The 18,070-nt window shown below is 40.6% G+C and overlaps 3 protein-coding genes across 4 annotated transcripts; 2 read left to right on the top strand and 1 right to left on the bottom strand.

Annotated features, from left to right (window-relative positions):
- The first annotated feature begins 1,303 nt into the window (after positions 1–1,303).
- On the top strand, positions 1,304–12,564 carry gjc2 (gap junction protein gamma 2). 2 transcript variants are annotated; one of them, XM_077614919.1, is made up of 2 exons: positions 1,304–1,418; positions 10,475–12,564. In XM_077614919.1, the coding sequence occupies exon 2, from the start codon at positions 10,504–10,506 to the stop codon at positions 11,755–11,757; it is 1,254 nt and encodes a 417-aa protein (XP_077471045.1). In that variant the 5' UTR covers positions 1,304–1,418; positions 10,475–10,503; the 3' UTR covers positions 11,758–12,564. The 2 variants fall into 2 exon arrangements, with proteins under 2 accessions (XP_077471045.1, XP_077471044.1); XM_077614918.1 differs by lacking the exon at positions 1,304–1,418 and adding an exon at positions 8,989–9,562.
- Positions 12,565–13,121: 557 nt separating this feature from the next.
- Positions 13,122–15,327, top strand: iba57 (iron-sulfur cluster assembly factor IBA57). The gene is made up of 3 exons (XM_077616089.1): positions 13,122–13,605; positions 14,177–14,526; positions 14,703–15,327. Exons 1-3 carry the CDS (start codon positions 13,259–13,261, stop codon positions 15,107–15,109), a joined length of 1,104 nt encoding a protein of 367 aa, XP_077472215.1. The 5' UTR covers positions 13,122–13,258; the 3' UTR covers positions 15,110–15,327.
- On the bottom strand, positions 15,153–17,869 carry jmjd4 (jumonji domain containing 4). Its single transcript, XM_077616087.1, has 6 exons — positions 17,251–17,869; positions 17,017–17,182; positions 16,308–16,433; positions 15,954–16,221; positions 15,728–15,874; positions 15,153–15,660 (listed from the first exon to the last, which is right to left on the bottom strand). Exons 1-6 carry the CDS (start codon positions 17,501–17,503, stop codon positions 15,325–15,327), a joined length of 1,296 nt encoding a protein of 431 aa, XP_077472213.1. The 5' UTR covers positions 17,504–17,869; the 3' UTR covers positions 15,153–15,324.
- Positions 17,870–18,070: the final 201 nt, after the last annotated feature.

Below are 18,070 nucleotides of genomic sequence, written 5' to 3' on the forward strand. Positions count from 1 at the left end.
TTCATAATACTGTATTGTATACCATGTATTACTTTACGTCAAGTAACCTTCCTGTTAAGGCTGGATCATTCCATATTTCACACTTTAAGCAACACCCAAGAGGTGACCATGACCTACATTTTAAGATATGAATTTTCTATCATTGTGAAATACCCACGATAGGAAATAACGCATATGAACATATTGTCATAAAACCTTTATCTACCATTTACAGTAACCTATTTTGAGTCAGACTTAATAGGAGTCATATACTAAAATGGACCACAATGGACTGTAAAACATAAAATCTGCAACTATGCACGTACGCAGTTTATCATTCAACTTTTACACAAAGCTAATGTAGCAGTCTGCAATGGGTTGTACTATGCAACAGATGCAAAGCAAAAATTGCAGAAGTTTTGAAAACTACCGGTGACTAAAGCGGTTTGCTAACAGGTTCAATAAAAGTTCAGCACTAGACACAGAATATCTAAATGAAAATAAAGTCCTGGGGGGAGAAAAAAACACATTACGTACCAGATACTGGTGATCACACACCATATTGTATTGACTTAAAGTCTGTGGACATCTCATGTCTTTGCTCCCCTGACTATAAAAGATATCTGGCCAAAGCATTTTTCCCCTTAGGACATTTTACAGTTCCCGACAACCGCATTTAAGTTTTATGGCTACAAGTTGTCCGTGCCGGTCCATCCAAGAGGTGACACGTAAAGTCAAAAAAGAATTGAGGCTGTTGTTTTGACTTAAAAAATTGGCAAAAAAGAGGAGTCAGACCGCATTTGTGTCAACACAAAAGTCCTCGGCGTCCAGCTGGGGAAAATTGCCTTTCACAATAACCTTTGGAAAAGAGCCAAAAAGGCTGTAACAACAAATAAAAGCAACCCAGGAGGTCTTTGATTTGCAGTGTACAAGACTGCTCTGCAAAGAAAATGTATCCATTGGATTAAAATCATCCAAAAAAAAGAATAAAAAGGACTGCTAAAAAGACTAATAACTGAAGAGAGATCTAACAGTGCTTTCAATTGACTCAATTGCATTTTCTACATACTGATGATCTATAAGGGGCCCCTAACACGTCCTAGATAGATATTTCCTCCATTAATTTGATATCAATGAGCCCATCCATCCTGCTGATGGAGTTTGGGGGGAAAAGTATGAATGAGGCTGTAGTAAAAGGCATAAATAAATAGTCATAGCCAAGGAGGCCATCTGAGGAACAATGGGGGCCTTGACATCGGTCTCTGCTCTCTTTTCCTGAGAGTGCTGCGAGTACTTGGTGCGGATCGGTTTTGATGGAAAATAAGTCATTGTCTTGCTGTTGTTTAGTGTGAGAGCAGTGCAACAATGCCTCTGGAACATCGCCCAACATGCGCCTCCATAAAACATAGCAAAGACGCCTACGCTATCCACCTGGACAGGTAAGGGACTTTATAAGTAGCCATTAGTGAGTTTTAACAGTAATTAGACAATAAAATTGCTTCAGCACAGTTGAATTGTTTTAATGATATCAACATGTGGTTTAATTTAGGGAGTTTAACTAAAAATATGGTAGTTGTCATTGAGGAATTAAAGCCCTATTCAGCATAATAATTTGTATAGTTGTGATAAGACACTGGTCAAATAATTCTGGTCAAAACTGTATAAGTCATCTCTTTCATTGTGTTACATTTAACTTTACTTAACTGTATATTTAAAAACCAAAACTAATGAATTTTTCAAATTTATGAAATGTATATTTTTCTCTTTTCTATTTTATTTATAATCTATTTTTTGTTATTATTATATAGTATAATATTTAGTATGTCATACTCATTCACGAATACAAAAAAAACATTTTACAGTCTAATGCAGGAGTCTGCAACCTGCAATTCCAGAGCCGTATGTGGCTCTTTTATCCTTTGTGACTTTAGAAGTTAACCCTTTCAGTGCCATTGGGGGTGGTAGACATCTAGTCGTGTGATGCATAGCCCATGGAGGATTGTAATGGTTCCTCATCGGGTTTTAGGAATCTCCGAAAATCCACCACGGGATGTGTTTGCATTGTCACAGTGTGTTGCCGTATCTGCTGGGTCGTTGCTCCTGGACTGTTTGTCATCCATCCACAGCTCACCAGTGCACAGGACAGGTCATTGTACCCATTGTTTTGTTAAATATCGGTAGATGGATGGAGAATAGTTAACCTTCCAGTTTGTGTTTGTCCCTTGGTACACCCAAAAAAGTTCAAGTTTCATTTTTGGTACACTAAAATGAGCACGGGTCAACTTGACCGAGAACAAAGATGGTTCAAAAAGTAACTTAGTTAGTTCTATGGGTGTAACTGTGTATTAAAGAACTTTGACTTTTATCACATTTGTTTCACTTGCTGTTCTCATTTTTTAAAAAGCCTATTTTAATGTTTCTATGACATTGAATGTCTTCATGTCTCAATGACTCACTATTATATACTTTTATATACAAAAAAAAAATGCTTTATTGTTTTCTAGATCAACTCCACATTTAAAATGTCCTCTCTATTTCAAAATATAGTATATTGTTGGTAATTTTTACATCATTTAAAAATATTTTTTGATTTATTATTTTTTTAAATGCCTTAAAGTCCCGTAAAAAAAACATTAAGCAGGAACTACCTATTGTAATACATGCTTCCCATCTAGTGGCCGCACATTGCAAACACAAAAAAGGGGGAAAACACATTTAAAGTTTAAAAAAGTAAGAAATCATAACTGATCCATCCCTTAGATATTCATATCAATTTACCATTGGTGCACTCGATGTATGTATGGACACATGCAAATGATACTTACATACATGCATCATCTGCTGACAAAAAAGCTGATTAGATGTGCACACAGAAACTGTCGTTGCGTGAATAACTGCCAGTGAGTGAATGCGGGAGGTTCCCCGTGGCGCCCCCTTGCAGTGCTGGTCATTCATTGGGTTGGACTGAGGTATCTAGAGGAGAAGGAAGAGGGAAGATGCAGTTAACATTTTTTTTGCTACTGCATATGACCCCGCCGAGGTCTGCCGCTCCTCCAGGCGTGCCCCTGCTCGGTCGGCCCCATGACACTGCTGGTTAAGACAAGAAAATGTCAAAGATGAAGACCACCCACCCTCACCACATTCTGTAGGCAAAGACTTGTTATTGTCTTCCTTTGGATGGGAAGTCAGGTTTTAGTGCCCTGATGACAAAACTTTGTTAGCCACAGTAGTTGAAAGTATTGACTTAATTTTAATAAGAGAAAATACTTCTAATGTAGTAAGCATGCGTTTCTTAATTTCTGTCTCATGGGTTTTCTTTGGGTACTCTGGTTTCTTCCCACATCCCAAAAACATGCATGGTACACTAGTTGAAGACTCGGGTTGGTTCGTGGGCCGCTTTAACGTCAACTTGATTTCACGTGGGCCGGACCATTTTAGATATAATATTTAGACTTTTTTTTTATATAAATGGATTAAAAGAACTGGATTAAAAGCCCTGAATATTCAGTTTTTTATAGATCTAAAACAACGTTTATTTTAGCTTTTTAATATATTTTTAGATTTTACAAAATGATTTTTGAACTAAAAACACAGAAAAAAATGATTAAAAAATTACAATTATTTATTTAAAAGGGGGAAAATCAGGAAATTTAATATACAGCTATACTCTTAATTTTTATTTGATCCTAAAACAGAAAGTTGGCACTCATGATTTACTTTCCCGGACCACACAAAATGATGCGCCGGGCCAGATTTGGCCCCCGGGCCGCCACTTTGAAACATGTGCTCTACTTAGGTTTGCATGTGAGTGTGAAAGATTGTCTGTCTCCTTGTTCCCAGCGATTGGCTGGCCACCAATTCAGGATGTCCTGTTGACTGTGTTTGGCTAGGATAGGCTCCAGCACCCCCGGCAATCCTTGTGAGAATAAGCGGTACGGAAAATGAATGAACGTAATCATGAAGAAACTTCCTATTATCTCTTCTACACCAAAGTGTGAACACACTAACATTGCTTGACGACTTAACTCTTCTACAAATTAAACAAAGAACAACCTGTTGATTTACTCATCAAGTCACTCAGCTATACAACAAACATGAGGATGAAACCAACAAACTGCAGGATTCCATTTATATGAACCAAAAGACCTTCTAAAGTCATTGGACTAAGTCATTGTAAAGGTTGCAGGAAAACAAAATCAGATCCAAATGTTTGGAAAATATACATTTTCTATTACACTGTAAAAGAGTATTTTTTCGTCAATGTTTTTAGCGCAAACTAGAAAAGAAACTGCACAACACCAACACTTAATGACTTTGGATTACTGCCAAGATTGTCACCGAGCTAAGCGTCTACATCACGTCGTGCTCAATGAGTGTGCGGGAGTCTCAAGTGCACTTAGCAGCTGACAAAAGGCCAGACATGGAACGGCGTCACTGTGACATGTAGCCCACAGACACACACGCACTGTGCACATGCATCTGTACACTACAGAACAAATCATTGTATACTATTCTCAATATCAACTATAATCCCTCTGAGCCTTGACTGTCAAGAAACACGAAATGGACGCAGAAGGATACCAGAAGTGCCCAAAAAGGGTAACTGATGATCATAGAACAAAATATGGAAATTACTTAAAATGTAAAAACATTTTAAAAGTTCATAAAGAGCACTTGGACATTAAGTACCCTAAAAACAAGATATACATACTTGTCTTATTTTATTGTACCTTTTACATGAACTCACTTTAAAGGGTTATTGATTGAACAGTATTTCATTTTCTTATCACAAGAAAAGGATTGAAAGGAACAGACAAAACTATAATGACAATAACATGAATGTCCAACTTCTTAAACTGCATATCTTTACCTTGACATAAATTATGAGCCTTTTCCGTAAACAAAATCAATGATAAATACCTAGCGCACTTGTCAAAGTGGCGGCCCGGGGGCCAAATCTGGCCCGCCGCATCATTTTGTGTGGCCCGGGAAAGTAAATCATGAGTGCCAACTTTCTCTTTTAGGATCAAATTAAAATGAAGAGTAAATATGTATATTAAATTTCCTGATTTTCCACCTTTTAAATAAATAATTGTAATTTTTTAATCCATTTTTTTCTGTGTTTATAGTTCAAAAATCCTTTTGTAAAATCTAGAAATATATTTAAAAAAAGCTAAAATAAACATTGTTTTAGATCTATAAAAAACTGAATATTCAGGGCTTTTAATCCAGTTCTTTTAATCCATTTATAAAAAAGTTAGTGTAAGTCAAAACGAAATGCTAGTAAAATATATGCCCCGTTTTTTTTCTTCTTTTTGATATTTTTATACAGTAATTCCTGTAGTCCAAACATTGCCTCTTCACCTTTTGTATCGTTACGCATTGACTTGACACGGTGAGTTCCGTTGTCACTTGGGTGGGAGGTTTTTCCGAATGGCACGTCATTGACGGATAAAGCTTTAGCGCGGCTCTTGGGCGCGCGAGGCGCAACTCAAGTTTGCCGGCACCCCACCTCCAGGCCTTTTTTTCATCTAAGTCGCTTCAGTGGAGCTGTGCCTCAGTCAAACTGGCACGGGACGCGCTGGGCCCGCGGGTAGGATAGGCCCGGCTGAGAAAACGAGGAGCCAGATGAACAAATGAGATAGGACTGCCACCACTCACAGGCAGCCTATGGGATAACCCACCCAGACCGCTGCACTTTAATGATAGCACCACACAAGGCAGGCGGCGCAGGAGCGATTGCATGATTTCGCTCTGGTGTCTTGTGTCACTCTTTTCTCTGAGGGGGGTGGCGTAGAGGTTGGAGGGGGGCATATCCGAGTCACATGGGGGCAGCTCGATCTGTTACATAAACCAAGACCTTCACAGCCCCGCAGTCTGCTCGCATCAGCTCTGCTCAGTGCGGCCGTGTGGCTTGAAAAGAAAAATTTCAACACGGGAAAAGACTTGCCATGACATTAGTGGCGGCCAAGGAGAGTTGTCGGCATCTCGGCTACTCTTCCGACCCTCACAGCTCAAACTGACCTCTCAAAGGTGAAGCACACTTGACAAACAACAATGCCGAGGCATGTTTTTCAGTCGATCGTTTTGAAAAATATTCTCTCGTTCAGCCTTCAACAAAGCAATATAATAACATTTTCTTTTTAGAAACTTTAGTCACCCCATCTTAATATATTACTGCAATAAAGAGTTTTACATTTCATTACATTTCAGGTCTTAGATTTATTTAAAAAAATGGGAGAACATTTAATTTGCCTGGAAAATCAATTTTAGCAGGTGTTATTAACTAAAGAATGATGCGTTATTAGCAAAAAATAAATAAATATGAAGAAAATCATTTTTCATGGCATACCTAATAACCTCGGAGGACACATTAATTAATTAATTTTCCAAGTGATAGGGGTTGGAATTTAATGAATAGACCAATTGAGAGAAGTAAGGAGAAGGAAGATGTTTCCCCTGGTTACCATTAGAAATAAATGTCTGATTTAAATATTACGCCCAAATATAACCTTATGAATATTGAAGAGTGCTGTTCGGCTGTCGCATGTTGCCAGACCTTGGACGGCGAGCAATGTCAGCGCATGTCTTACAGGAGAAAAGCTGCAGGCGCTTCAATCAATAGTTATCAACATGAAGCACACTATCCCAAAGCGAGCACAGCCCGAATTATCTGAGGACAACAGCACGTGCGTGTTGTCATGGCTCGTAATATGCTGCCTGCTGGTTTGGTTTCCAGCCACGCTCACTTTGAAATGTTTGGAGACACAGTTAGGTGAGAGGACACACAATTAGGAACAATTCCCCTTGTTTAATGAGATGCTAGTCAAACGTTTAATATTTTATAATATCAGATCACCATGACAGGGTAGTAATTTGACTTTTAATTGTCCACAAATGTCTACATTAATGGTACTGTAACCATCTAAAAAATGTAATTGTAATGAAAATATACAACGTTTTAAAATGATGTAAATATTATATTTTATTACTCATAAAATGAAGCTATTCTGTTATTCAATAAAAAATGAATGAAAAATGAATGAAGCATTTTATCACTACAAAAACTGTAAATTGTTTTGGAAACATGCATTTTTTTGTGACTAAAGCAGATGAGCCTTTGTTAACAATAACTGAATTTCCTAATGACTTGATTTTATTTACATTTGCATTACATTGCAAGAATCTGTGTGTTCACATTGCACTCACATATATTTAGTGTTTTTTAATAAAAACTATCAAACTTGTTCTGATTCATGTTTGAATTTGGATTCATGTATTGATCCAATTTGACCCAACAGTTATTTAGAGTCGACTCCAGTTTTTAAAAAGTATGATAAAGTATTTTGAAACTCCAATGTCATTTTCTACACAACACTAATAACAATAAGACTTGTATTTACAGTCAGAATGTGGTTTTTGAAGCCAAGTATGCTTGTCTGATTGCACTATTTAACCCGAGAACGTATCATAATTCATTAGATCAATGCGACCTGCGAGTGCCAATCGTCGATCACTTCCGCTCACTGTTGAGGAACGTTTACTCAAAGTGACGTTGACTTTGAGTGCCTCCAATGTTCACTTGTAAGCCATCTGCATCGTGCGTAGGAGGCAAAGATTTTGGACTCCGCATCAAAGTGTTCAAAGTTGGAGGGGCGGAAATGGAAATAAACTTAAAAAGCCAGACACGTGCTTATTTGTCCCTGCGGGACTGCACATGTCCAAATCCCCAACGCTCATTCCGGCAGCATCCCCTGTCCTTTCACCAGGGGTGCTAGCTACGCCACATCTCCTCCGTCACATGGAGAGGGCAAGCTGCGAGGCGAGCAATCCTGCAGGCCCATATGGCTTCTCTTTGGACTGGAAACTATTCAGCCAGCGATGAGATCCTCTCATCTTGATGCTTCTCTGACAAAAGTCGGACAATGATGCCAAAAGGAGCAGTAATGGATCCATTACTAGCAAATGATCACAATTTCTGACAGGACTCAGTCCTACTCCCCTGTCAATTGCCGTGATTCCTGCCTTTCTTTTTATAGTCAAACATCAATCAAACCCATTGGCTGCCATTGACAATGATATAAAGCCAATACAATTAAACAAGGAGGGCTGGTAGTGATTGTTCTCTACTACTATAATCGTCACCAGCACTAAAAACATGATTATTGACTGGCTGCCTCTTTAAGTTGAAAAGCAATGGTGGTCTATCATTAACAATGGTAGCCAATGAGTTAAGGGGTATTGAATATCATGAAAGTGTAACATTTTAGCATCATTTGGTCACAATGATGATGGCCAGAGACACGGCAGACACAAAACCGCCATCTGTTCATTTGACTTATGAAGGATCCCTTCCCGAAGATGACAGCAAGCAAGGTTTTGTTCTGTTAGCTGTCCATGCTCCAAGATGGAAGATGTAAATATTATCCTTACTGCATGTGACTGAGCGGATTTGCACTGAAGCCTCTCAAGTCTTTAACTATTTTTTGTGCAAAAACTCATTTTTTCCTACCTGTGCTTCACTCTTACAATCACATTCCATTTATCACATACAAAATACTTCATCAAAATCTGATGTTACGATGCTACAGGATTGCGGTGCATGGTATTCTGCCTCTTATCCTCAGTAAATACAACATTATGGCCAAGCTTTAAATGTCATTGTACTTTTATAACGACAATAAAGGCATTCACAGACATTCAACTTTTTTTTCAAGCAATGTAACTTTTCCCATATAAGACTTTCATTGAGTAAATACTACTTTCATCACTTTTGGTGCAATTTTCGCCGTTGCGTCATTGACGTCCATCGCTCTCTTTTCCCGGGAAAATCATCCCCCGGCCAGGGTGTAATGTCTGAAAAGCTCCCGTATTTGTATTTAATCATTAAATGTTGCTAGGAAGTGGATTTTACCCATTGAAGGCGCTACGAGAAAATGCACGGACCGCCACTGCTTAATATGAAGCACCATTTTATTCTTGTAAGATCATGTCTACCTACCTGTAAGTTTCAAGTAGTAGTTGTTTTCTTTGTAAGGGCCAGTACTTTGATGCACCACTTATTGGATAACATCATATTGCACAGGTGTGCTGTGGTAAGTGTCTCAAGCTTAAGCCATAAGGAGAGAGAGGGAGAGAAAGCGAGAGAGATTGAGAGAGAGAGCGAGCGAGAGAGAGGGGTAAATATCCAGTGAGAGGAGAAAGAGCAAAGGACAGCATCTGCGTTACAAATGTTGCACTTGGGCGCCGAGTGGTTGGGGATGAACGTGCTCCCTCACATTCATTCCAGACAACCATATTCTAACATCTCAACTCTTGGCTTTAGTTTTCTTGTCTAAGAAGGATTTTTTCCCCCCAATTATTTGTATTATTCAATAAGATTTCCTACTCGCAAGTTTCACTGAATCCAGATAGGAGCCAGAATGTGATAGAAGAAAACTGATTTGAAAGAAAGTCCAACGCGTTGTTTAGGGGTGGTTGAAGAGTATCGATAAAACAGAGGACTTTGGAACTTTTGGTTGAGATGGGCAGGGGATCTAGATTGGGGACTTGAGGACAGGAAATGTATTTGCCACTTCTGCAGGTGGGTTTTTTTTCTTCCATCATTGACTTCACAATTTAACGTTGATATGCATTTAAGTGGCCGTAGCTATAGATGCAAACTTTTACTGTCATGATGCAAGTAAATTCCTGATCATAAAATATGCTTGTATTAATTGAAACAATGTAGTACAATACAAAATGTAATTTATATGGCATTTGGTGATATCAGATACAAGAACTGCATTGCATCACACTAAGGAATGTGCCAAACATGAGTGGAGTTAAATATTAAAATCCTTTCATTTTTGTAAAAATCTGTCATATAGGATACGCAAAATTGGATTGGAAGATTGGGATGATCTCCCTATTTGGTAAAAACAGGCAATTCACAACTATTTAATATATAATTAGCATTTGTTTTGTTATCTTGTCATATTTATGTACTCTATGATCTATAGACAATGATGCATATTACTGTTACTAGTCATTTTGACCTTGAAAGATATGTAGCTAAGGACATTTCTGATAACAGTTTTAAATACAATATTATTTTTACACAATATTCATTCATTCATAAGTTTCACAAACGAATAAAATTATCGTTGGTTCTTAAATTCTTTTTAAATGAGGGAAACCTTTCCTTGCACCCAAAAAAAATGACATCAGCTGACTTACAGCACATGGTACTATTTTTTTCCAAAGATGTAATGTGGCTGGAAGTATTCATAGCAAGGCAGACGCCCCTCATGTCATGCCATCCTGAGGCACACTCACCTACCATTGGTGCCATCTGTCTCCACGAAGCCTATGCTGGATCACGGGGGGTGTGCGGGGTTGTGGGGAAGGTGGGTCAGGGCATAAGGTTCTCCTGTTCCCTCAGATGGCTGGGGAGATGGCACATCCCATACCGCGAGAAATAAGTTTGTTTTTCCCCCCTTTTTTTCTTCCTCAGACTCTAGTTGAAAAGCTAGCAAAGGCAACATGAGTTGGAGCTTTCTCACTCGTCTCTTGGAAGAGATCCACAACCACTCCACCTTTGTGGGCAAAGTTTGGCTAACTGTGCTCATCATCTTTCGCATTGTCCTCACGGCCGTGGGAGGGGAGTCCATCTACTCGGACGAGCAGACCAAGTTCACGTGCAACACGAAGCAGCCCGGTTGTGACAATGTGTGCTACGATGCCTTTGCGCCCCTCTCGCATGTACGCTTCTGGGTCTTCCAGATCATCATGATCTCCACACCCTCCATCATGTACATGGGCTACGCAATCCACAAGATTGCCCGCTCCTCGGAGCAGGAGCATCGGAGGAACCCCCAGATCCGGAAAAAGCCACCTGCTCCCTCAAGATGGAGGGGAACCCACCGTCTGGAGGACGTCTTGGAGGGAGAGGACGACGACGCGGAGCCAATGATCTACGAAGATGCACTGGAGGGTCCGGAGAGCAAACCTGAGCCGGTGAGCGGTCCTTGCACAGGCCAATCAAAGCACGATGGTCGCCGAAGAATCCTGCAAGAGGGGCTGATGCGGATCTATGTTCTCCAACTCATGTCGCGAGCCGTCTTTGAGATCGCCTTCCTCGCAGGACAGTACCTTCTGTATGGCTTTCAAGTGAGTCCTTCCTTTGTGTGCAACCGAGTCCCCTGTCCTCACCGAGTGGACTGTTTCGTCTCCAGGCCCACCGAAAAAACTATCTTCCTCCTCATCATGTATGTGGTAAGCTGCCTGTGCCTCATCTTGAACGTATGCGAGATGGTTCACCTAGGAGTCGGTACTTTTCGAGACACCTTGCGCCTCAGGAGAAACCGCGGTCGTCGGAGTTTTGGCTACCCATTCTCCCGTAATATTCCAGCCTCCCCGCCCGGGTATAACCTTGTCATGAAGACGGATAAACCCAGCAGGATGCCCAACAGCCTCATCACCACCCACGAGCAAAACATGGCCAATGTGGCTCAAGAACAGCAGTGCACCAGCCCAGACGAGAACATTCCTTCTGACCTAGCAAGCCTTCACCGCCACTTACGGGTTGCCCAGGAGCAATTGGACATGGCCTTTCAGACGTACCAAACGAAAAACCACCAACAGGCCTCTCGAACCAGTAGTCCTGTGTCCGGGGCGACTATGGCGGAGCAAAACCGTGTCAACGCCGTTCAGGAGAAGCAAGGCGCCAGGCCCAAGTCGGCCACAGAGAAAGCGGCCACCATTGTAAAAAACGGGAAAACTTCTGTTTGGATCTAGAAATAGTTAGTTTTACCTGTAATGTTTAAAAGACACAACTTGGTGAAGATCTGCTCTACTATGGACAACAATCAGACTACTGAAAGGGTTACAGCAAAAAAGCAGACTTTATGTTACTAGGAAATATACACCGAGAAACTGTTGAGAATTGTCTTTGTTACCTTCCAGTCTCGATTTGTGCGTTACAAAAATAACATGGTAGACGTAGTTAGTTACCTCTCTAATTCAAGTATAATTCACCAAGACAGAACCCGCGAATATTTTGAGCTATTTATTGACTTCTATCAAACTGGATTCAATAGCTGAATTTTGGGAAGCATGACTTCTGATTGTTGTTGGAAAGAAGGGTATTTCATATTAATGGGGTTTGTTTTAATAGCACGAGAGAGTGTTGCTGGAAACAGATGAAATGTGACCAATTTTTGATAAAGAATCATCACACCCCAGCACGGTCTTCTGCAATAGATCCATACATTTTCAATCTTTGCATGTTAATTTCTTCAACACACCCCATTCAATATGACATTTTATATGCAAAAGAGAAATACTTATCATATTTTATATCATAGGAGCCTAATGATTTTCTGTTATCTAAAGGGAATGCATGCTTGACATAGGTTACAAAAGAAACCCCAATTCATTAAACTAGATAAAGTGATCATGTTGATTCTTAAAGATGAGTGTTTTTATTAATATTAACATTTTATCCTGCCTTCACTTTTATCATTCATCAAAGTGCCTCAAACTTTTCAAGATGGTTGTTGTATTTTATTCTGCAAAATCAAATAAAGTTATTGATAAACTCTGTTTCACACTATTTTTTTTATTTTTTAAATTTATTAACCATCAGCGCAGGCCACTTGAAAGACACTATTTAAAGCTGTTCACAGTAACACACAACAGGAAAATTGAAATTTGGTCGTGTAATGCAAATAATAAGTTTGAGTCTGATTTATTGTTGTTTTGCAGGTCGGTGGCCAACTTGTTAGGGAGTAAGTAATTAAGTAAAAAAAAATAAGTTAAAAAAGATCACAGTATGATCATTGTGTCAAAATACTGGTTTGCTGACTCAGGAGTTAAATTGTTTCTAATCAACCTACAGTTGAACTAATGTAATTCTATTTACAGTGTTTTTATCTGTAGTTTAAAGAGAAGTTGTGAGTCAAGTGATTTCTAGGTATTTAAATTATTGGACTACACTGATTGTTTTACATTGAACAATCATCGCAATTGACACACATTTGCAACAATATTATTTACGCAAGATGAATTAAAAAAAACCATACGAACCTCTATGTATATGTAAAACAAACGTGAACTACGTGGTCTTAAGCACTCTTTGACGTCTGCTCTGCCCACTCACGTGTCCCGATGTTATTATCGAGCAAGGCATTGTGGGCAGAAAACATGGCGGCTTACTTAGTGTCCTGTGCTACGAAGCTGTCATCTACTCTTATTTAAGCAGTGAACTTTCGTCTATTTCAGCACACCGTAAAATATCATGAAGCTTTCCTGGTTTGTGAGGCGTGCGCTTACCTCCGGCGGCCCCCTCGGTGTCATCGCTACCAAACGCACCGGTTTCAGCGTCGGTGTTTCGGCTCCAGCGGCGCTCCGGGTCATGCGTTATAGTCAGGCCGCACTTGACGATCCGTCGACGCCAGGGGACCTTGCTTGTTATCGCCTGGTCCACAGGGGACTGGTTCGGGTCCAGGGAGCCGAAAATGCTGCCTTCCTTCAGGGGCTGGTCACCAACGACGTTCTGCAACTAGAGGATGCCGCTCGAAGGGCGATGTACGCGCACATGCTGAACATACAAGGGAGAACGCTCTTTGACGTCATTATGTACAGGTGAGTGGTCCAGGTGTTTTGGATATGTCCTAATATTAATATACTAGTTATTTTGGGCTTTTTCACTGAGCAAATTAGTCTCGACTGAACAAAAAAATAAAAATTAATGTAACGTACATTTACAAGCACACTTCAAATTTCATCAAAGAGTATTCTGACAAAAATGTTAACGAAAAGGTTCAGGATTAATAAGCTTTAAAACAAAGTTAATAATTAGTTTGTGTGCTAGCAAAGTGCAGTAGCGTATGTGCAAATCTGCCCACATATCCATAAACACAAAAAGAATGTTCCTAGAACTACACACTAAGTAGACTTGTTTATCCTCAGGAGGGTCTTGGCCCGTGAGGGTGCTTGAGTCTATCTTAGCTCACTATAGGCATTTGGGCAATTTGGGCTGGGTCGCCGAACAATTGCTTGTGTGTTGCTTTTTAAATATATTTTTTCTAATGTGGTTAAAACTACTGCTTTTCGCCCAAAACCAGCAATGATCGATGACAGCTTTGCACAACCCAAAATTGATTGAAATTGACTGAATGTAAATGGCTAATGAATATGTTGCATTCCCTTTCAGTCATAAAGAAGCGACATCAGGAAGTAGCATCCTCCTGGAATGTGACAGCAGCATGACAGAGTCACTTGTCAAGCACCTCAAAGTTTACAAGCTTCGCCGGAAGATCGAGATCAGTCCGTGTCCGGAGCTCTCTGCGTGGGCTGTTCTTCCCCTGCAGCAGAATAGTGGCCAACGCTTCAGCAGGCCCAATCTCCTTTTGCCCGAAAAGGTGGCCGTATGGGTGACAGACCCACGGACGCAGGACATGGGCTGGAGGTTGGTTCTGGACAGACATGTGGACCCCTTAGATGTCATCGCATCGTGTCAAAAGGGCAAAATCGAGGAATACCACACACATCGCTATTCTATAGGTTAGCTTCCCAAGTCACTCATTTTATATTTGGGAAAATCTCTCAGCAACAGTAAAAAAAAAAGATGAAATAATATGGATTGTCTGGTTAATTTAAAGCTGAACTGATAACATTTTCCATCCTAGTGTTGACAGCTGTTTTTTTTCTTTTTCTTGTCTGTTGTGATTGTTGTCCAGGACTTCCAGAGGGAGTGAAAGACCTTCCTCCAGGAGTGGCACTACCACTCGAGTCTAACCTCGTCTACATGCAAGGCATCAGTTTCAGCAAGGGCTGCTACATCGGCCAAGAGCTGACAGCCAGGACTCATCACACCGGCGTGATCCGCAAGCGCCTCATGCCAGTGCGCTCGTCAGGGTCCATCCTAAGCCTGGAAGAGGACGCCGCCCTCAACACGCAGTCGGGCAAGCCGGCTGGGAAGTACCGCGCCGGGTTGGAAAATCTGGGCTTGGGCCTGATCCGTCTGGCGCAGGCCCAGGAGGTGTTGACAGTCAAATCTGCCAATGAAAGCGAAGTGACCCTGGAGGTCTCCGTGCCCGACTGGTGGCCTGAAAACGTGAAAAACGACACGGGCACTATTATGTGATTTACAAGTATGCTGCTTACACTTTTCAAATCGAACCCTCAAGTGCTTTTTCAATGTCACAATTTGTGACATGTTTATTTATAAAGGGCACACCATGAGATTGACACATGCATTTCACAGCGACAAACCAATCATGTCACATAAAGGTCCTGGATTTTAACAAAATGTGACAAGTACAATTACGTATCAAATAAATATCTCTTTTTGTGATGCACTTAGTCTTGATAAAGAAGATTTTGCCCTCTAGTGGTCTGAATGGTGTCCCGAATTTTCTGCAACAACGATTCGGGCTGTACGGCGGCTGCCGAGTGGTCGAGCCGCTTGAAATCCTCGTCGCACAGTAAGAGCTCCAAAATGTGCGCCACCCTCTGCAAGTCGAAGGCGGCGTGGTAAGGTCCGAGGGTGACGAGCGCCTCCGACGGGTTGCGAGGGAAGTCGTCGCTGTCCCCAGAGGGACGAGCGTTTAAGAAAGTCATTCTATTGTCTGCCACGATTTTGAGGAACGATGCAAATTCCCCATAATCAATGCCAGAGCACGCCTTCATGATGACCTGGATATTCAAATAAAAAAAAAGTCATACCATCCGTTGATGAGCTTTTTTGTGCTCATCCTTGTACCTGACAGTGCTGATGCCATGAATCCATGGTACTTCTCCACTCCTCAATCTCTTTCTGGACAGACGACAGCTCGTTCTGAAGGAACTGCCACATGATGTCCACATTGCATCCATTTAACCAGTTGTGATTGATGGAGATGGTATCCTCCTACAAGAAAATAGCCCAACAACTTGAACATTATAACCCTCGGCTCTTCTTTTCTCAAGGAAGCATGAAAGAAACCTACCAGATTATAAACCTGATGGTGCCAACCGCTGGGCACAAAAATGATCTCTCCTGCTTCCTGTATGATTTCCAGAGGCTGGCAGGCCTCCTTTGAGCGCGGGAAAAGACTACGATCGCAAAGCTCGGCTGTTGTGACATCATAGGGGAGGTTTCCATGCGTGTCTCTCAGGAATTCTTCCTGGCCCGGAGGATACAGTAGCCACTTTTTCCTGCCGCAGATGTTTGCCGACCAACTGTACGAGCGGAAGACGTCGGCGTGGAATGGAGTCCTAATGGGAAAGTTCACAAAGAAATGATGGTTTTACACTTGGGGTGGCCTCTTTTCAATCGATAGTCTCTGACGGTTAATTTATACCATGATCCTTTGGGTCCCATGTAGACAAAGCGGTAGTCGTCCACTTCAAGTGCGTCCCAGTATTCATTCAGCCAATCAGAGGTAAAGACAATGGGAGTAGTGTAAACATGATGGTCAGGAAAGTCTCTGAGGCAATAAAAACATAACACACACACACTTTGACTGTAAGCTTTTCATAATATATTTTTTGACTAAAATATAGTTGATTTATAACACTTTATAGTTGAGTTTGTTTAAATATAATTTAAAATGATACATTTCTCTAATATACGTGTTATTGTTTGCAAAAAAAAATTCAAACAAAAATACATATTTCTGTAATTGTTATTTGAAACAATACTTTTTAGGATGATTTTTTTTATTTCTTAAATTGGGCTATTTACTGTTATTTTATGAAAATCGCTATTTTGGGTTCACTGTAGTAGTACAGTAAGAATCAAATTATTCAAATTCCTTGTTTGCCTAACCTACTCGTACTTATATATTAGTGATATTTCTACAGGTACTAAGACCAACTTTCTCACATATTCATCTAAAACCATACATGTTTGGATCAATAAATAATCTAAATTATCACATTGTTTGAAAAGCAGTCCATGAGGAATCGCATCCCTTCTTCCAAGTCAGCTTGGGATGCTTCAACTAGGCAATGGATGGATGTAGTGTGCTCATACATGCTAGTATATTGCATTTATAAATTGTATTTTACCTGGACATGTGCCAGTCTTTAAGATAGAGGCATCCTTTGGGGGAGGAGTGTCCATTCTGTATGTGCTCCTTCCAGTACTGGATGAACTCCTTAAAAGGCATCACTTGTTTGGGGTTTGCATTATATTCTTTTGCGTTACAGTTGGCAACAGGTACAGGTGTGTCTCCTAGGAGGAAGAATAAATAATGTAATGGCATGGGATGTTTGCAAGGGGTGTACGTGTGAGATTTTTACCAAATTCTTGCAGCAATTTCTGGAAGTGTGGTTTGCCTTCCTCGGTCACCCACTGTTTTCTACACTTCCACTCCTCGGTGAAGCGTTTGGAAAAGACGCACGGATGATTGGGAAGCAGGTACTTTTTAAAAAATTTAGAGTAGGAGAGATCCTTGTCAATGTAGTCGACAAAATGCGATGAGCAGAACTGATCATAAGACTGCCGAGGGATTTTGACCAGACTGCAGCAGTTGCGGTAAGCATCCCTGTCCATGATGGTACATCCATATGCTAATCTGGGCTCATGCTAAAGTAAATACTGAAAATTAAAAACTAAAAAGTGGAAACGTTTCAATGAAATACCCCCAATTTTCTTCCATGGAGATGACATCATTCCGGGATGTCATTTTTCATGTCCATAGCAAAAAGCATAACCATCCTGGTGCAATTCATTTACTAAGATGTGACGAATCTTCTCAGAAGGTCAGTCATTCTAAAATAGTTACTAATAAATAACGTACCGCATGTTCTTTAGGCTACTAGTTGACAACTCACGCAATATTTGTTCCAGGACATCGTCAACTGCAGGACCTTCATGTGAATAAATAAAGTGTAACACCGACCATGACGTCATATCCGGGCGACGCAAACAAACTCCGCGGAGCTACTGAGCATGCGCGTGACTTGACTAACTTCCTTAAGGTTCATGGCGAAACAACAGTATACAAACGATGGTCTGCATTTTTAGAGCTATAATTTGGCAAGCAATGATATTATTTAAAAAAAAAATGCTTGAATGTTCTTAAAGTATTAGATGTGACATTCAGACGACAAAATTGTC

This window comes from Stigmatopora argus, chromosome 12 (genome assembly GCF_051989625.1).
Source record: "Stigmatopora argus isolate UIUO_Sarg chromosome 12, RoL_Sarg_1.0, whole genome shotgun sequence".
In the NCBI taxonomy this organism is placed as follows: Eukaryota; Metazoa; Chordata; class Actinopteri; order Syngnathiformes; family Syngnathidae; genus Stigmatopora; species Stigmatopora argus.